We start from the raw sequence: 21,159 nt of genomic DNA on the forward strand, positions 1-21,159 counted from the left end.
CTTCTCTTCACGTAGATTTTGGCAAAAAATCTGCAGGAAATGTTATTAATTGTGTATGAAAACAAACGACAAAAATACAGAGCCTTGGAAATCAGATTTCATCATTTGTTCATCATCTTCCTCTTAGACTTCACAAGCTTACAATATTGATCGTACTGTATTTATGCTTTAAGTAAAAATATATGAAGCATTATAAAATTTACAAGTATTATTAACATAAATATTACAAATATACTCTAATTCATAATTTTTTGAAGTCTTCTGTACCAGAGCTTGCACGGGTACCTGCAGAAGGAAGATTTCCCTGCTTAATCCCTCAGCTCCAGGGAAGCAGAGAGAATACTTTTCCCTTTGAGGGAAAAAAATCAGCCACAACGAGAACTCGCCAGAATACTTAAGTCTACCAGGAACCTTCACTGTGCCATGTGTCCTCTTATGCTCACATAAAGCAAATTGTGATGTATCAATTTTGTTTGCAGATATTTTTTTTTGGAGTCAGATGTCAAGTACACCACTGCATTCTGTCCAATTCTAGAATTATTTTCAAATAGCTTACCTAAAATATAAAGACCATTTTTCATCTCTCCTATTATTTCTCTGTAATACACAAACACCGAAGCCCCAAAATTTCACAGATTAGCAATCTGCAGTTTGATACAGGTGCTGGGGATGGATTTGTGACAAGTTCTTGTGAACTATTCTGGACATAAAGCATATGAGATTCCAATGCCAATTGGTGATCGGATATTCTCGGCCATACTGTCCCTTCCAGTCCCGTATCTCAGCAGGCTGTTTACTTCTGCTATTCCTACAGTGATTATATGAAGGATCCTAGCTAATAGTTACTTTTAAATGTACCTTGGCTGGATTACTATTCCCAGTTGTAACAAGACTGCAGAAAAGAACAACTTGTATCTAAATGCATGTGAAAACTGCCCCAGGTTGTAGGAAATCCTAATAACCAAATATTCAGAACACCTTTGTTTATAGTACAGTATATGCTAGAAACACAACATATAGATTAGAAATATACAGAAATAGAATATTAGAAATCTCTTAGTACAGCTAAACCAGAACAGTCAGTCATACAGCTATGATGTCTCTGTTTAGGTATGAGTAGAACCCCAACTGCTCAATCAAAAGCTCTTCATTGAAGTCACTCTTCATTTCAGCAGGAAAGGAGAAACAAAAATCTGAAACTTGGTAATAAAGCAAATGTGTCAGAGGGGAAAATATTAATTTTACAAGCTTTTCCTTACTGTCGGACATATGGGAAGGAAGGCCCATAAGAAAAGAAAGAATGGGAAAATCAATTGTTTATCCACTACCCTCATAGAAGTCTGGTAAAAACACCTATTACCAAGCACACACATTATATTCCGATTCTCTTCACAACAGAATGAATACTTCCGACCCCAAAAAGCATTATATACTTGACTGGGTGAGAATTAAGTCTACCCACCTGATATGATGTCAATCAGTCTGCAGTCTGATCAGACATAGACCACTTCCAGATCCGTAAGTTATATGGATGAAAGCTAGCTGGTGTTAGATGTCTGCCTGTACAAACATGTAGGCATATTCTAAGTGTCTGCATTACTGGGTCTCATGCAAAATATAGGGAGAATAAGGCAAATACTCCTTCACTAGGATCCAACTCCACATTTATCTATGCTTGAACCTCTCTTCAATTTTACTCATGGAATTGTTTAGGTTGAAAAAGACCAGATTTTAAATCAACCAGACCTTAGATTTCTTTAAAAGAGAAACTGCAAGTTTTCCACATGCACCTTCAGAAAGCACAAAGGGGATTCTGGCTCTCTGGTACACAACCATCTTTATTTTTCTTAACTAACTGGCCTATTTTACAATGATCTTATCCAGACTTGAATTCTCTAACTAAATACCAGTTGAGTTGGACGTTAGAGATAAGAGAGGCAAAGCCAGTAAAAGCCGAACCTACTAGCCCAAAAATCTAACTTGCCATTTAGTTTATGAGTTACGTTCTATCTTTTTTGCTTTCTTCTGAAATATTTTAGTTTCTTCAGAAAGCATTCCATGATTACAGAGATACCCTCTGTCATATATCAATAAATAAAGCAACAAATAAATATGAACAAAATAAATATTTAAGAACACGGCATAGATTGCATATTTACACAAAAGAAAATGATTGTTTACTTTAAAAACACGTGCTACAAGCACACTGACTAGTGAAAACACTAAGTATCGCTCCTTCCTATGCAAAGCTTACAAAGTTCAAGCCACAAACAGGGTCATTGTTCCATTTAAGTGCTGGGAAGCTCTTTGCTTTTAAAAGAAGTTGGCTTGTGTTGCTAATCAACATTACTTTCCCTTCAGAGTCTTTAGACTACTGTATTTAAAGGTTCATTGAAAATTCATCAGCTAGCAATATTTTAAACATTAAAGATGAATATTCATTTTCCTGTCTCTGACAAACTTGTTTCATGTTTCCTGCCATTAATTTATTATGGAAGAGAACACTTTTTTTTTTTTAAATAACTGGTACAAATCTAGAAGAAAAGTTCATTATTTAAGATTTCAGTATTTTTGCTTCAGTAGAGCTAAGAGACACTGACAATCTGATCACAGCCAGACAAGCAGCAGCTACTATAACAGATCCATCAACCTGACAACCTGAAAGACAAATCTTAAAACTAGAAAGTCTGCTTATAGACTGTGTTATAAACAGGAACGAAGAAAATTCAACCTTGAAACCCTTTCATATGTGGTTGGTAAACAGCTTTACACTGTAAGGTGTAACAGGCTTCTTAAAGAAAATTTTGCATCTTTAAATGTGATAATGCAAGAACTGTTTACTGAAGGAACATGAGGTAATTTAATTACAGGAAGAAAAAAATCCAAGATCTCAAAGTAATGAGGAACCTGTGACATAAATCCTAATCTGGAATAGGACAGCTGCAGAATGAATTCAAAAGATTTTTACCAGACTAATTATCTGTTAATGGCCAGGCTCAGCAGGACACAACAAATTCCCAAGGTTTAGTTTCCAAGTCATGTGATTCGATCTTTAGCATGGCAGATGGCAGACAATGACTGCATACCGCTCTTTTATTCCAAGAGCTACACACACCATTTCTGTAACCCAGCACTAGAATTATTGTAATCATACATCAACAAAGACACAATGTTACCACTGGTGACACCACTATTTTTGCAGTGATTGTTCCCACACTGTGCAGCATGTCATTTTTATTAACTGCTGTCAGCTCTCAGCGTGCACAGACAAAAATTGAAAACCCAGTAGGGTTTATCCTCTCTATAGATTCACAAAGACTCCAGCAAGTTGGATGTCACTTTTAGCAGGATACACGTGCTTGCTTTTAGCTAAAATATCAGCAATTTTTTAAATTAGAGCATGGCAACTGAAAAAGCGCTGACTTTGTATTGGGGTCTGATGTTGTGTTTATTTTTAGAAATACTCTATTATTTTAACATCCCGCTTCACCAACCTGTTAGTTTGATGGCAGTGGGTATTACTAATTACGTATCTAAACCTTACCTCACTGAAAAAGATTAAATTCACACTCAGTGTACCTCAGCCATTACATTCTCAGTAACATCACACCACATCCCCAAAGCTAGAAGTATGTGTCCATGTAGGGAAGAAACAGATATACGCTCTCTATTTTATCTGTACTGTATTTTGAGTTACTGAGCTCGAGAAAAAGAATAATATGCAGGGGTTCCCCCCAGCCCCCACAACAAATTCTAAAGACCTTTGTTCTAGAGAGCCAAGTTTTCCGGTGCTAGACTGTGGCTATTTCACATGGCTTGACCTTTATTTTTTGCATACACAACAAAGCTGAAGTGATTCCTCAGCATTATTGTTCACTTCCAGTTTAAGACACTCTTTTGAGACAACTCGATAGATGTTCAAGGTTCTGCTTCTTTTTTAATACTTTTTCTGTAGCACCTTAAGCATCATAGTTTTGTTAAACAAAATTCTTACCATTTTGCATTTTCTTTTTTCCTCAAAATGGTAATTGGACTGATAATATGATCCTCTAACAACTCCGATAAAAAATTGTAAACACTTTCTAGGGTAAATCCTAAACCACGTATTATCTGTCTGTGGACTTTGCACCACTGCATGTAATGAAAACGCTTTAGAAAATGTTCCATGACAGGACTTGTAGCTGGAAAAAGATGTCTGTATTTTCATATTTATGGTACTTTTCGGATCTCTGCATCTATGACAGGACACAGTTACTTTCAGATAACACTTCCTTCCATAAATAACTATAGATGGGAATATTTCTGTGTCCATGGACAGAGGCCAAAATTATCTCCTCTGCCTGAGTACACTATTTCCTCCTTTCTTCTAGCAATAAATAACCATGGCTCCCAATTCTGAGCATACTGTTTGAAAGACTGAACAAAAATATCACACAGCAGTGTCCACCAATGAATTCGTTTCCTGTCATACAGACTTCTTCAAGATTACGGCCACTTTAATTCTTATGTTTTCCTTAGACTTGCAACATTTGTATCCCACACTGACTAGACTGACATCTCTCCACAGCTATTCTCTGAAACAATTCTGGCTTCTACTACAAGCCCAACTTCCCCTAAATCACGTTTCATATCAAATATTAGAAGAGGTTTACTAGCATTGGGATAAAACTTACTCCAACTGTAAATCCTGCTGTACAAATTCTCTGTGGAATGCATATTTTAATGTTAACTGGCATTCAGATTTTTGTTAGTTAGTTTATCTCCATCTCAACAGCTCTTCCAAAGCTGTAGATAGCCTTTAGTCACCAAAAGCACTCAAAACCAAACAAACAAGTTTTCAGAAACCTTGGAGACTGTTAGATTCCTTTTATCTGCTCTAACAAAAATCACCTCTTCATTAATCTTAATTTTACAGTGACTGGATCTGATCAACTTTAAGCCTTTTTTTTTTTTTTTTTTTCTATACGCAGGGAAGACACAGAAGTAATTTCCTTTTTCTTTGCTGCTAGGTTGTTGGTTTTTTTCGTTCATCCCCCAAAGAACTTGTTGATGATCTTTCTCCAGTCTAAGCAATCCCATTTCCTTCAACCTTTCTTTGTAGAACATGTTTTCTTAATTCTTTTTACTCTTCTCTGGATTTTCCATAATAAAGCTGTCTCTTGCTGCTATCGTTGCCTTGAGTGAGACAGAGCAGAACGGCCACCTGACATGTACACCAAAACCAAGATGATTGACCATAACTTCTTTATGGATGTTGGCTTTCCTCTCTTATGCACAAGCATGGACACCCTTAATTCATCTTCAGCTATGATCCTTTGCCACTTCAACCAGAACTACTAGCCATTTCCTATCTGCAATGTTAATAACCAGTGAGTCTAAGATTACTCAACCTGCTTTATCCTAAGCTCTTTCTGCAGCTTGTCAAGATTATTCTAATTTTCTGTTGTCCAGGTTTCCTGTAGCTCATCTGTTTGGTGTGTTCTTTTTATTAAGCATATATCCTTCATTCCACCTTCCAAGTCATTTACAGTGACTAGTATAGACACACATTCATTGACCCCTACTCAATATACAATTCCAGTTTGGCAGTGAATCATCAATAATCATTCAGAACAACAGTATTCCAACAGTGCATTCAGTAAGTAGTGCTTTTTTCCTAGACCATGCTTCCCTAGCTGACTGAACAGCGTCAAAAAGCTTACTTCAAATACAAGGAAGTAGCCACTATTGTTTCCTTCCCCTTGACTCTCTCCCCAGTCAAGTTATTGTTTCATAACTCTTTATTGTTAAAAAACCACCACCACAAAACCAAAAACACTCCAAAACTCCACATGATCCACTCTGTCGAAGCATTTTGCATCCTGAGCTCAAACCAAAACAACAGGCTCCCTGAACATGTCAGAGCCCTTCTAGCCTATAACACACATAAAGACGACTGTACCAAGTAATGTACAACTTTTCAAATAAGGTGGAACTTTTCAGCTTCCAGGTAATAGTGGTGTTGAACTGCTACACATTTACTTACAAAAGGCAAATAGCATCCAGCCAACCATCAGCAAGCAATTCACAGTATTGCTTCGTCAATTTTTTTCCCCCCGTAAGTCTGAGTGAAGTTTATTTAGCTCAACCTTAAGGAGACTCATCTCATCCAATGAACATCAGCTGTAGGCTCTCCCAGGCCTCCTTTATACTCTTTTTCAGGGTTTCCCTATGCCTTCAATAGTAATCTTTAGCTCTTTCACACCGGTTTTGCCTCATGTCCATCCAGTGAATGAGAAACATGGCTTTTCACAACATCTAGTATGAGCTTTTCTTTTCCCCCTCTATTCTGTAAATGTATCTCTTCTGATTTAACTTCCCAGGACACTTAGTTCCTATTCTTTTGGAAGGTCACTCTCAAAAGTTCCATTCTCTATCTTTTAAAGACAATCTAAATACTACTTCTGGTTGCATCTCCATCAATATGTTTTACTGTTTTTCACACAGCATTATTTGTCAACTCATGCCAGCTAAAAAAAAACCCAAACAAACAATCAAAACCCCCAAATCAACAATATATATGCCTCTTTCAAGTTGATATTCCACTCTATGTTGCAGCGCTATCCACTGCTGCATCAAGAGGTCTCAGACATAATGGTCCTGTTCCCATTCTCTCACAGGATATTGCACACACTCCACTGATATTTAAGTCTTATAAACCAATATAAGGTCTGCAGTGATTCCCCCCCCCCCCCCGAGCGGACATAACTCTCCTTGAAGATTTCATAGAATCATAAGGTTGGAAAAGACCTCCAACCATCAACCTACTACCACCATGCCCACTAAACCGTGTCTAGAAGCACTACATCAACACATTTTTTTTAACACCTCCAAGAACAGTGACTCCACCACTTCCCTGGGCAGCCTGTTCCAATGGTTGACCACTCTTTCAGTAAATAATTTTTTCCTAATGTCCAATCTAAACCTCCTCTGGAGCAACTTGAGCCCCTTTTCTTTGGTCCTATCACTAGTTACTCAGGAGAAGAGACTGACACCCACCTAATAAGCAGATCAACATGCAGTTTCCATGGACATCAACCACGAATCCTGAAAAGCCTTTCTATCCCACATATACAATCTTTTAGTTGTTACATTGTCAATCATATTCAGAGTGTCAAATCACCAACTAGTCTGCTGCAGTTTGTTTAGCAAATTTTAAATTGCTTTCTAAAAGCGGACTCTACCTCTTCTGACCCTCAGCCTTTAAGATGAATGCAGGGACTATCTCTACCGTTCAAAGTCTTGAAGTCAGCCAAGGAAAGATTCCTTGCCCACAAATGCCAAACTTCTGTGGGATCTGCAATGCAGAGAATCACTCCCTTTGCAGCTGCCACTGACATTCCTCTATAACAATATATAACTTTTTTAAGAGTTGTGACGAATGCAAGGGCTTAAAGATTGCTTTCCCCTCATACTTGCAGGCTAATGCAACATTTCAGCTTAAAGTGCTGTTTTAAATTTTAGCAGAACTAGAACTGAAAAGAAAGTTGGAGCTTTCTATGTTCTTGCAAAATTGCTTGTAGCAGAAATTCAAATCTGTGCTTTTTCCAATACATTCGTGAAAGCACCTATACTAGGTTAGAGCCTGAGACATAAGATAAAGACTTCTTTTGGTTTCAGCGGCTTTCAACTACACATAATGCCTGCTAACATGGAAACAAGGTTCTATTACAGCTATTTCAGACTGCAATGAAAGATCAGATAGTGATGTAACGGTACAATTAAAAGACACTTTAAAAAAAAAGTAGTAAACCTAAATCCTGCTTCCTTAAAAAAGTGTATTGCTGATGAATAAGACGCAGTTGAAAACCAAGTAGCATTTCCACTTCATTAGGTACAAGAGAATTGAACTAAACGTAAGTATTTGCTATTCACTGCAATAAAATTACTTTAAAAAAATAAATCTCATCCAATTATGATTTAGCATACTAAACTGGAAAACAAAGAAAAACAAAATTCGTATGTTCCAAAACTTGTCTCAGCACTAAATAGGCAGCTCTCACTGAGATTAAGAGTCTAGTAAAAATACTATATTAATGAGGATTTTCAGATCTGAATAATGGAAGCCTGTGTGCCAAAAGAACTGAAACTAGAATATGGGGAATATCGGTTGTACTAATAAATGAAATCTCTCCTGCTCATCCCTTGTTTTGGTTTCTGCCCTCTATGACGGGTATGTTAACAGCTCCAGCTGGTCTCCTTAGTATTTCCACTACAAAGCAAATACAAAATTCAGTTTACAGAAGCTATCAACTCTATTAAGAATTTTCAAATCTGCCACTGGAAAATAAAAAAATTACTGAGAGGAGAGCATGATAAGTCTGATGAACACTTCCAAATGTAATACCTGTTTTCTTCAGTCAATCATTTACTTTTAACGAGCACCTTATGAAAAACTTCACTAACAGAAAATTAGGAAGCTTCTGGTTTCAGATGTAGCCATTCACATACCTGTGGCCCATCAAAGACAATCTTTAAAATAAAGCTTATTTGTTGTATGTTCTCACAATTTGGGGAATGGAGTACAGAAAAGACAGCTCATTCACCTTTTCTATCCTGTTACGGATATCAATCCATGAAACTGTAACACAATGCAAGCTTTAAAAGTTACTGTCTTCCTGGAGTAAAGATTAAATTTTCTTCTGAGTGTCAAATAACACATGCTTCAGATTTCTGTATGGCTTTTTCTGAGTTTCTCACAGGAAATTCCCCACATGCACCTCCCACACATACTTTTTTAAACAATTAGTGTAGGTAATTTACCATTAGGTTGCTACCTTACACTTTGCAATGACTGAAGCTTGAAGCTTGTTTAGCAAGATAGAAGCCCTCCATTCTCTTCCAATATAACAAAGGGTTAACTTCCCAACTGCAAAAGTTTCAGTCTGACTGTCCTTGCTTCACAGTAGGATAGTGACAGATTCCAGCAAAGAATAGTAAGGAAAAATTCAGCCAAGTAAGGAAAACACTTTGGTCAAGCAAATATATTAGGCAAACTTCAATGCCAGAAGCACAAAGACTAGAATACCAGAAGCCTGCACAGGCATAGTTTTCCTCACATAGAAAGCATCACAAAAGTCTTGGGAGGTAAAAAAAAATGTTGGTTGCTTAACAGCTTTGAAAATGAAAAGCTAGCCTTACATCAATATAGTTAAAAAAAAATTTCTGTACTTGAGGCTACAAAGCACTAATACGCTAAGTACAGCGTCTGTCATAAAAATTAAGAGAAAAGGAAACCTCGCAAATGTTATAAATTCTTACAATTAAAAGCTAGATATTTGTCTGTCTTCATACACAACAATCAAGGAAAATATGTAACACGGATGTTATTCTCTGTATTACTATTATCACCAAAATGTAGCTACACTCAAGATTAATGAAGTCAGAAGAGTAAATAAAAACTACTCTGAGGACTCCCTTTCTGTTGTACTGTTCAAAATTAAGAAGATTTCTTCATAGATCACTGGTTTAATAATAATTTCTTATTATACATGTTAAATAGTTCTATTGGAAAACAAAATTGCCCCATAAATTAATAGAACAACACATTCCCTAATAAGAGGATACAAATTTTATACATGCATGTTTTAAACACCTGAATTTCAGCACCAATTCCATATTAAACAGAAAATACAACCTAAACCTATTGACCCACAAAAAATACGTATTTCCTCAGATATAAAAATATGAAGGAGCAGGGAAAAGAGAAAAACAAAACCCTGAGAAACACAAGAGCTACATTTATAGGAATACAGCCGTTTACAAAATGCCTTTTTTTTTAATGGTTGCCTTTCAAGCTGTGCCAACACTACAACGAACATAAAAGATCTGCCTCCATAGCAGATTTAGAAGAATAAGCAATTACTACACGAGAGAAAATAGGCTCAGAAATTTCCACCAATTGGTAATTGGCAGCAAAGCAGCTCTTTATTTGCCAAACTCCACAAAGCCCTTGGGCACCAACCTCTACATATATCAGCAATGAACAAAGAAAAAAAAAAAGAAACACCCTATTGCCTCACGCTGCGGTCAGCCCTTCACTTTGGGGAAAAAGAAACAAACAACAAACACTCCAGAATGCTCTATCCTCCCAGATAAGCAGAAGGAGGCTTTTATTATCAGGGTGTTTAAAGCCATAGGTCTTCTATCTGAGGCACTATATCTCATGACCACTTAAATCATGATTACACTATGGCTGTACAAGCAAAGGCTCCTTCCCAAAGTCTACGGAAGAGCAAAAGGCCTTTCTTCCTAATGGAAGGGAGGTCTCCACTACTACAGCTGAAACAGTTTACAGAGAGAGGCAGTTTTAAGGAGCAGCTATTTGCAGGCTGCTAGCAGTGAGAACCAGGGATTTCTCAATCCTGCTTGAGAACACCTACATCTGCAGTCCAAGTTTGAGTACTGCCTTCACCACAGAAGGGCAGAAAGAGGTACTGCAGCAATTAGAAATCTTATACTTGTTTTGGAGTATTACCAATGATTGGTCATCCTCACTGTGGACTAAAGACAGCCATCACCCACCACGGGTGACTAATGTGCAAGCAATATATGTGAGATTTAGTGTTAATTAATTTCATTGATCCCCGACGCACTACTGCATCTTCCACATCAATGCAGACCAGTCAGTTTCTACTGTGTTAACAACGCAATAGAGGAGGCGAATCTGAATTGAGAATCCTAGTTTTTGCAGTTTCCTCTCCTGACTCTTTCTATCTACTTGCTTGAGAAGATTAAAATCATCTTATCTGAGACAGTAACAGAAGACTTTATGGGTAGAAGAGACTAATTACTGTATAATAAATATCCTGAAAGCTATTTCATTATGAATTAAATTACCCGACTATATCACATTTTAGATGTTCCTAGAAAGGATTCTCTCTTAACAAATCACATTAACAAATCTCATTAAAAATCAAACCTATTATAAGAACTAAAGAGCACATTATAGTCCCACCAAATACTGAAAACCAAGTCTCAGTGATTTATTTGCCTCACTCTATTTAATACCAAAGAACAGAAGTTCTTTTCAAGTACTTAATTATAAAAAGTGTATATCCACAGCACACAGAACATAACCAGAGACAGACCTCACATCCAGACAACCTGAGTAAGTGCACTTGTTCCGCAATACATTTGCTATCAACCTTCAACACAAAAAGGTTTATGATGACAACAAAAATTCCCACATCTCTTTGAACATAATTGAAACTTTTACAAGTAGTTCATGCAAGTATATAGTTACACAGGTGTGCAAAAAAAACCTGTTGAATGAGTAAGAATCCTAATATTTAGTCAACAATACAATAGTCCAGATACCTGATACTGAATGTGAGCAACTTTGCAGCCTGTGTTGCTCTGTATTGCTAAAGTCACAACACTGTCAAAAGTTCCACATCAGTGTCAATATCAAGTATCAAAGTCCTGTTCTATGAAGGGCTGCACCATTAACATGACTGATCAAATGTATTCCTGACACTTTTAATGGTGCAGCAGAACATTCTGTGGGCCACTCTTTTGTATTTCTGAGTAAGAATAAAAGACTGACCTGGCAGCGTGTTTTTGCAGTGGTAAAACTAAAAGGAAAAGCAAGTTGAAAAGGTATGACCACCCCCCCACCCCGCCGAACTACTCATTTCAGATAAAATTATTGACCTCAGAACATGTCAGTTACTACCTCCAGAAAGACATTTCACCCCTTTTGCTACTTAAACAGCAATCTGTGGAAGTAAAATGGAAGGAGACAGCACTATTCTTCTTATACCACTCAGCACTATGTAGTAGTCTGAAAACATGACCCTGCTTCTGAAAACACGTATGTATTTTAGTAAGTTTGCTTTCAAATGTTTCAAATAAACTGTATTACTTAATCAACAGGAACTTTTTTTACCAATGTAATAGAGTTACTTTAGAAAAAAGATTTTTTTTTTTAATTTTGTTTTTCTTAAAATGTAAAGTGGTCAACTTCTTTTGCATTATATACAGTTTTATTTTTTTGTAGTTACTAGTATTTTAATACAAATTTTAAAAGTTGCTGTTTATTAAACTGCCTTTATTCAGAAGCAGGTTAAAGCATATATAGTAACAAGAATTCAAGTTATGAAAACAAAGAAGCTTAGATTAACTCATACTTATTAGATGATCATAGCAATTTATTCTCCTACCTGCTTTCCATCCAGTGTACAAAGTCTCTTGACTACACCCGAATCTAACTTAATGGCTTCTGTGATGTCAGTCAAGACCTGTTCGAAGGAGTGAGCAGTCTTCTTATTCAGCAGAATTCTCACGGCTTTCCGAGGTTTTACTCCACTCCTAATAACAGTCACTAACTTGGGTTTAATGAAATCTTTACTCTCCTTCACTTCACTCTTTGTGGATGTCAAAGATGTCAAGGATCGAGTGGACCCAGTCCTTATGTTCACACACCAGTTTGGATTGACATTCTTGGTGTAATCAACTTTGCGATATGGTTCATTGGATGCACATACATAACTTTCACCTGAAAAGAAGATGACATTTTCATAATTTAAGGGGTTTTGCAGCTAGTTTTCTGTCAATTTTTTTAAAAAAATGACAATTTTTTCAGGAGGAGTGATTTTCCTGTATTTCAACTGCAGGCCATCTTAAATAGAGGACTGTAAATTATCGGATCTTTCCACCCAAAGCATACCCTCAAAGAGTGGTTTCAACAGATTTCAAAAGACCACTGGTTAAGAAATAAAAACAAAACAAAACAAACAAACAAAAACCCCACAAAACAAAAAACAGTAAAAGTTAATGACGGGATTGAAGATATTCCCCATTTCTTTCGGATCATAAGTTCTGACCGCAGAGTCATTTTGCAAGTGCTTAAATTACTTGAGTTCACAACGCATGACATTAGGAGCAGTCTCATACAGCAAATATCTGGGTCCTTCCCTATATATGCCTCACATATACACTTCAAGATACGTACATGCATACCTATGTTTAATGACAAACTATTTTAAAAGGAGCAAGTTTTAAACAGAATAAAATTCAAGCATCTCAAGATCCTTGCCCTGAAGGACAGATTAATTTACCAGGAGTTATGGCCTTTCTACCAAGGATACGCTGTTGAAATGTATTCATGTCAATGTTTTTTAGACCAACACATACCTGTTGAGGCCACAAATGAGACTTTGAAACTAGAGAAATATGAAAGGACATCTACATTTCCCCATTTTAATTTATTTCCTAATTCAAAGTCTGCATGGCTGGTATCTTCTGAAGTCATGAAAGGGAGGTCAGAGGACGAAAAATGTTATCACAGGCTAGTAATACACACCTTTACATGAAATTATTAAAAGTGGCACCAGCCACGATGCAGACCTCACGAATTTGTTACTTTTCTCCATTCCTTGACATAATGTAAGGCTGTAGAGAAACTGGTTTGGGTTTTTTGGTTGTTTTTTTTTTTTTTTTGGTTGGTTGGTTGTTTTTTTGGTGGGGTTTGTTTGTTTTGTTTTGGGGTTTGTTTTTTTTTTTTTTTTGTGGTACAGTTTTCTTTTCAAACTACTGTTTGTTGTTTACCACAACTCTTTTAAAGTCTGGCAGCAATAGTCAAGATGTAGATCATGACAAATGGCATCTTTAACTCTGGTTTATTTCTGCAACCCACATCCTTGGGGTCTCACAAAATGACGTCCAAAGACTTTCTCAAAGAGGCAGAGTATTGCCAGAAGGATGAAAGGCAAGCATTCCAAACTGACAGAACACACCATTCCTCCAGGCAGAAGAGCTACCTATATCTTAAAAAGCTTAGCCTGTTCTAAGAGTAAAGCTACATGCTCAAGGTCACTGGTGGAACAAAACAGACTCACCTCCTAGACGTGTAAGGAGTACATGTACATCTATTGGATAGTATTGCAAAAGTTACAAAATGTATACCTATGTTTAGATACATGCTAGAAAACTTTTAAACAATACTTTTCCTTTCTGAACTGTAGTCTGGAGAGTTAATTTAGATTAGAAGTTGTACATCTTACTCTAAAAGCAAGATAATAAACTACTTTCAAACACCTGAAGACTTACTGTGATCTGAAAGATTTTTTCATGTTTCTTTTCCCATACCAATTACACTGCTTTCTAATTTATCTTGTGTTTAGACCTTCTTGAAAGTTTTCTTAATGTATTTGAAAGTTAATTATAATTATGCCAAGTTAACCATTATTTTGTTCAGGAAAGTTTGGCAGCCAGTTCTGCCTCCACAAACATCACTGGGACTGTACTCCACTGAGGTACAAAGAAAAAATTTGGTGTGAGGTTTTATGGATGCCACCGCCTTGCCTATATTCTTCCTCTTCACTCATCCCCGTCACTCCTCCTCATATTCACAGACCAAGTGGTGCACAAACCAGAAACCAATACAGACAGAACCAGACTCCTCCTCTTTCCCCAAAAAATAAGCAAAGAAAAATAAGCTATTTTCAACCCATAAACTTGAATGGGATTTCCACACAGCTGCATGCACACTAGTACTAATCTCCAGGTAGAGGAAAAAAAACCCAAACCACACCCCTTAGGAATAACTGTGGTGACCTAGAAGCTTATAATGCACCAGAACTACATGCTAAGTTGCAACAAGTCTCCAAGCAATCTGATTTAATCAGACCTGCTTTGAGCCAGACATTGGATGAGATGACCTCAGAAGGTCCCTTTCAAATTAAATTATCCCACGATTCTAATTTGGTGGACAGTTCTTTCAACAGCTGTTTTCAGAGACCCTTCACTCATCTATCATGTTACTGTGAAATAGCATGAGATATTCAAGTTTTGTTACAGCAGCTCAGCTGCAACACAAAGCAAAGGTTTCATCCTCTACATTCTCTAATACTAGATACAAACGACTATGCTTATTTTTTGAACAATTTCTAATAAGCCATGAAGCTGTCTATCTCTAAACACAGTGCTACCAAATAAGCAGCACCTCAAAGAAGCTGGTAGTTCTAATTTATAACATACTTACTAACATTTTAGCTGCTGATCATTTCGCTATTCTCTCCTCTACAACTAGTTTACTGTGTGACATAGAACCCTGGAATAGTTCCCAGCCAGCAACTAAGCACCACACAGCCGCTTGCTCACTCCCCCCCACCCCCTGTGAGATGGGGGAGAAAACAATCAAAAGGGTAAAAGTAAGAAAATTCGTGGGTAGAGATAAAGATAGTTTAAGAGGTAAAGCAAAAGCCATGGACACAAGCACAGCAAAACAAGGAATTCATTCACTCCTTCCCATCAGCAGGCAGGTGTTAAGCCATCTCCAGGAAAGCAGGGCTCCATCACGTCTAACAGTGACTTGGGAAGACAAATGCCATAACTCAAATGTCCCCCCCTTTTTCCTTCCCCCAGCTTTTATTGCTGAGCATGATGTCATGTGGTATGGAATATCCCTTTGGTCAGTTGGGGTCAGCTGTCCCAGCTGTGTCCCCTCCCAGATTCTTGTGCACCCCCAGCCTACTCGCTGGTGGGGTGGGGTGAGGAGCAGAAAAGGCCTTGATTCTGTGTAAGCCCTGCTCAGCAGTAATGAAACCATCCCTGAATTATCAACACTGTTTCCAGCACAAATCCTAAACATAGCCCCATATCAGCCACTATGAAGAAAACTAACTCTATCCCAGACAAAAAACAGCACAAACCCTTAGACAATTTCCTCCACAATTACACGCAAAATTTTTTATGGATGCACCTAGCAAGTGACTTCATTTTTTGTGTGCCTGTATTGGTTAAGAATCCCAGTTATTATTTCCTCCTACAAAAAAAAGGAATAGAAGGTAATTTAGTTATTATTCTGGGTGCATGATATTAAGCTCTTATTGATCTGCATAAGACTTTGGTACGTTTACTCATCCTCTGATAATATTTATATATAAATAAACCTGACAGCATGAGGATATCTTTCTAAATAGAGTGCCCCAGCATCTCAAAGATTTTACATAAGCTTCAGTACATGAAGTCACCTATCACTTCAGACTAACCTCTTCAGTCCTGCCTGTCCAGCTGTGTGCAAGAGTCAAACAAGTTCTAGCAATCAGCACTACAAGGTACCTCAAAACTCACCATCACTGACCATGTTCAGAATTATCCTTTCAAACTCAAGAAGAATGCACTTCCTAGACCATTTAAAAAAAAAAAAAAAAAACAACCCAACAAACACACACAAGACAATTCAAAGTTAAACCTCAGGGCTGAAGCTTAAATTAACAAAGTTAAAAAGGAAAAAAAAAAAAAAAAACCACACAAAAAACCTCCCAAAATTAAGGCTACTCAGAAACAGGCTCTCCAACTTGAAATAAATTCATTGCTTTACATAAAGAAGTACAGATAGAGAACAAAAAGTCCCTTTGCTAGAGGATTTACCACAGAAAAGTATCTATACGGTATGCTAGCTTTGACTTTTACCATCACGTATCATAACAGAGTATCTTTATACTATCATGGAATGTGATCTATCTGTCAGAGCTGTACTACAATATCCTTTAGGACAGCAGAAATCGCCCCATTATAAATTTTTCAGTCAGTGTTAATCCAAAAGGATCTTTATTTCTTTAAAATAGCAGTGTAACACTGTCTTCTACTAGTTCCCTTGCTTGATGCACGAATAAAATAATTTCTCAATTATTTGAATAGTTTGCAATACCCATTTACTACAGATGTGTTGTATTTCTTTTCCTTTCAGCCGATGCCTTAGTTTTCTTTTTTCTGATAAAAAAAGGGAAGTGCTTTCAACGTAAAACAATGTAAAACCTTAAAACAACAAATTTCAAATAATTTGTTTCAACTGCATTTAGCCAAGCCTTAAGTTGAAACACAAACTATTTTAAACTATTTTAGTTTTAAAAAATAAAACAAAAACACCCCCAAAAGTATCTGGCAAAACTGACTGCAAAATTTCCTATAACTGGCAGATATAGGAATGACTAATTACTTACTTGAGAACTGTAGTATATTACAGATTGTTTACTAAGTGTTTTAAAGTCCATGCCTGCTTTCCTACACTAGTCATATAAACTAAACTGAGTAACATAGGTTTTATGTGGAAAACAAATTTTACTACTACACCTGCAAGGCTGGATTACAGCAAGGGCTGTAAGTGAAAAACACATGCACTGAGTGACTTGCTTGGTTCATGACTTAAAAGATAAAGGATGAAGTTTTTACTCTACTGAAATTACTACTCAAACTTCTAATGATTTCACCACAGCCAGGACTTCACCCACAGTTTTTAAGTTCTACTGAGAACCTTGCAAAATACCAAAAAAAAAAAAAAAATTGCTAGAAACAGAATGTAATTAGGAAACCAACTGCTGCTTTCTGCATAAAAAGTTCTTTTCTAGGAATGAATTAAACATTGATTTGTTTGGTTTAACAGGGGTACACAACTGATTATTCAACAGAAGAAAATATTTAAGGAAGACAAAAAAATGGCAGGGGTAAGTTAAATGACACCTATAAAGTTCACCACAGGAAACTTCCTACAGAATGGTGTATTCAAAAAGCATGCCTAAGAAAACACCACCCCTCAATAAGCAGACATTAGTTTTTGAACACTGTGCTATTGTTTAGATTAGTATTTTAGCCATCCTCTGAAGTAGAAAATGCATTTACATACATCTGTCTGGAAGAAACATTAAGCCATTTGTAAGAGTATTATCTCTTATGTTCTACTCTGTAGGTAAAAACCTGAAAGGGTAACATTATATATAATATTTGCTCACAGTTTTAATGTATGACCTGATTTTAAATCTTCTTGGGATTAATTCATGTAGAAATACAAACTTCTGATAATCTCCACACTCTCCCAGAAAACCAGTATTTGTAAAATGTAACATACAGCACTTAATTTTGGGGGAGTTTAAACCGGTCAAACTGATTTCAAACATTGTTAATAAAGTAACAGAATAACTTTACAATTAAAATCACATACCTAAAGAAGTTGGCTGTTTCACTAAATGGCTTGAATTAGATTTTTCATGTGTCTAACCTAAATATGTATCTTCTCAATTACTAAGAAAATCTTTTCTGAGACTTTAGTGGCATTTTGATCAGGCTGTAGCTTTTCGATTTTGTCATTTGTACATCTTCCAGCCCTGGGAAATTCAACAGGACTCCACAAATAGGCATAAACAACACTTCAAATATTTACATTGCTGACTTCGATATGGTCAATTTTATGGTTTGAAGGCCTACTTTTCATCTATAGTCTTGAAAGGTTTTACAGCTAATGCATACTAGCCTTAACTGACACACACTCACAGCAGCTACATTACTGGAAATAAATATCATGTCTTTAGCTTACAACATTAACATGAATCAGCTCCCTAGTTTTTAGACCAGATCGTGAAGTTAGTCACTAATATCACATTGAGATTAGCAGGTAAAGAAGTAAACTATAGACTAACAAAGTAGAAAGATCTATTAATCAATACTTTTTTTTTTTTTTATTTTTAATGCAGGGAAAAAAGCAAGAATTACAGACATAGGTTACAGCTGGGACTCTGAACCCAGCCAAACAATTCTACAGCAGGAAGCTCAACTAGGCTGCAGAGCAGTTTTGGCAGAAATATGAAACCTCCTTATAAATTGGCATTATAATTTCAACAGAGCATATGTGCCATCCATCCGACACTTCATGACAGTACCCAGAGCAATCCAAAAGCGTCAATTCTTCCACAAAGAAATCCTGCTACCACCAAAAATTCCTCAAATGGGGTATATGCTCACTTAAAAGGAGTAACATCTGCTGATATTTTAGGTCACAATATAATCAACAAATGGAGTAAGTTTACTCCTGATTATGTCATATTAAACATTAGAAAAACAACTAGAAGACATGAAACTTTGCCTATTAATGAGGAAACATTACCTGCCTCTAAATAATTTACCTACACTGCATTAATAACCAGACGCACTATCCGTGAAGCAAGATCTGTGTGTGTGCTGTGTGCATACAGTTTAAGCACACTGCAGAAGGAATCCAGTTTCAGAGAGTTAACAGTCTAAATGTAACATTCGCCATTCCCTCCCTCACAATAGTAAAATACAGGAGATGAACACAGGGAATGGATAAAAGAAAACAAGACTACATTGGTCAATCTGACTGATAAATAGCCATAGACCATTAGTTGCCTAAATACTGTTTTGCTTACATAAAAACTCATCTGCAAAGTTTTTCTTTTGCCATGTTTCTTCAATGCTGTTATTCATAGGAAACACGTCTAGCTCACCTGTCACCATACAAACACAAAGAAAGTAGGGTGTATGTGAACTCTCCAAAATTCTGCCATGCAATTTTAGATACCGACAGGAAAAGAAAGATGTATCTTGTCCCTTTGTATCATAAGTGTACATTACTTGCAACTATGTACAGTTTTGAGGAAACACGGCTGCCTGATAACTTGGAGTTCTTCACAGCACAAGTTCTGTGAGCTGAAGCCCACTGACATTTAACAAACAGCCTAGAAACATTCAGACTTTTTGTCCTTAAAAACAGAGGCTACTAAAGAAAGACTTGTAGCTACTTCATTTTCCTTAGTATTAGGTTAAAAATCAACTGTGGATACACCATGTAGTGCGTAATGCGAAGAATAAATTAAGTGTACAACACTCAAAAATCTTGAGTTGGGATATTTGAAACAAAAGCCTCTGAACAAGGTTTTCTGGATTGCTTTTTGCAAAATGTTAACAAGCACTAATTACTGTCTCCTGAGAGTCACAAAGCATCATGTTTTTAAATGACACACTGCCTAACATAGAACGATATAGCTGACACAGGTAAAAACATCTCTGCAGAAAGAAAACCGTTAGTCTCCAATATATTTAAGCACATTTTCTCCTCTGAAGCATGGAGGACAGGGCAGGTTTCTAGGTATATTTAATCTATCCACCTCATGTTCCTCAGCTTCTTCTAGTGGAACTCATCAGCTTCAAGGGTGCCAAAGGCTGCTTATTCAGTATAACACAGTAGTTATTAGGGCTACTAACCTTCTAACTTTAGGAATCACAGAAGTACCATTTTTGCGTTCTATACCACAAAGCCATGCAGATTTCCAGAACAGTGTATTTATGGCATGTATAAAAGGACTAACCTAAAAATAAAACAATGCCTTTTATGAAGGATTAGGTTATTTAGATCTCTCTTTCCGTCTTTTCTTTCACATACTTCCTTCCTCAACAGTTTCTTAAGATTCCTTCACTTTCACATCACCTCCAATAACCCTGTATAAGTCACGATCTTTCCTTATCAATAGCATTTAAGTTCCCCATGCACTTCTTAAAACCTGGGATGACAACCAGGATTTTAGCAGATGACTAATTGCTCCTAGTTCTCTTTTGACTTTATTTACTCAGGAGATTCAGATGACAGCTTCCTACAAGCTTTCACAGAATCACAGAACAGCTGAGGTTGGAAAGGACCCCTGGAGGTTACCTGGTCCAACCCCCTGCTCAGGCAGGGTAAAAGCTTTCAGAAGACAGTTAAAGCCACCTGATATCAACCGACCTGATACCACACACCTCCTCCACAGTAAGCAACTCTTTTCAGGTAAATTACATTTCTCCCATCCCTGAAACCAGGAGATGCAGAGTGGTGGAAGTATTTTTTTTTGCTTGGATGAGAAGTTAACTAATAATTACATCCATATTTCACATCCACACCCCATTGCTCCAGGACCATGTAACTACAGTGATTTAAATATATATTTGGAAGCATACCCTTTTAATGTTTTTTAATCCTTCTTTTAGTCTTCCTTTTTACCCTTCTTTCTTAAATCTGCTAGATTTGCCTCTTTTTAAAGCATTACAGCTTTTGGCTTTAGCACCGGATAGTAATCATACCTTTTGGAAGAAGTAAAAGTACAAACTGACGACTTGGTATTACCATTTGCTTGCCCTGACAAGAGAAAAGATATTCTTGACCTACTACAACAAGTGTACATCAACCAGAATCACAGGTACTTAAGCAGGATTAAAATGTAATATGCAGTAACAACAATGATCTAAGGCAGAAAACACTTGGGATTGCTCCATACCTTGTTTCAAAAACATTCTTTTACTCTGTATTAGTGTGGCAGAGCCTATTTCTTTAAAGCAGACGTCCTGTGC

General features: G+C 36.8%; 1 protein-coding gene across 3 annotated transcripts in view; it reads right to left on the bottom strand.

The window, feature by feature from the left end:
• Positions 1 to 21,159, bottom strand: part of DCLK2 (doublecortin like kinase 2) — a 93,058-nt gene that overhangs the window by 67,744 nt on the left and 4,155 nt on the right. For all 3 annotated transcript variants that reach the window (XM_086464910.1, XM_086464909.1, XM_086464911.1), the window contains exon 2: positions 12,204 to 12,538. In XM_086464910.1, coding sequence (XP_086321036.1) covers positions 12,204 to 12,538 — 335 coding nt within the window. The remainder of the gene's footprint in view (positions 1 to 12,203; positions 12,539 to 21,159) is intronic.

This window comes from Leptosomus discolor, chromosome 4 (assembly GCF_034619465.1).
Source record: "Leptosomus discolor isolate bLepDis1 chromosome 4, bLepDis1.hap2, whole genome shotgun sequence".
NCBI classification, from domain to species: Eukaryota; Metazoa; Chordata; class Aves; order Leptosomiformes; family Leptosomidae; genus Leptosomus; species Leptosomus discolor.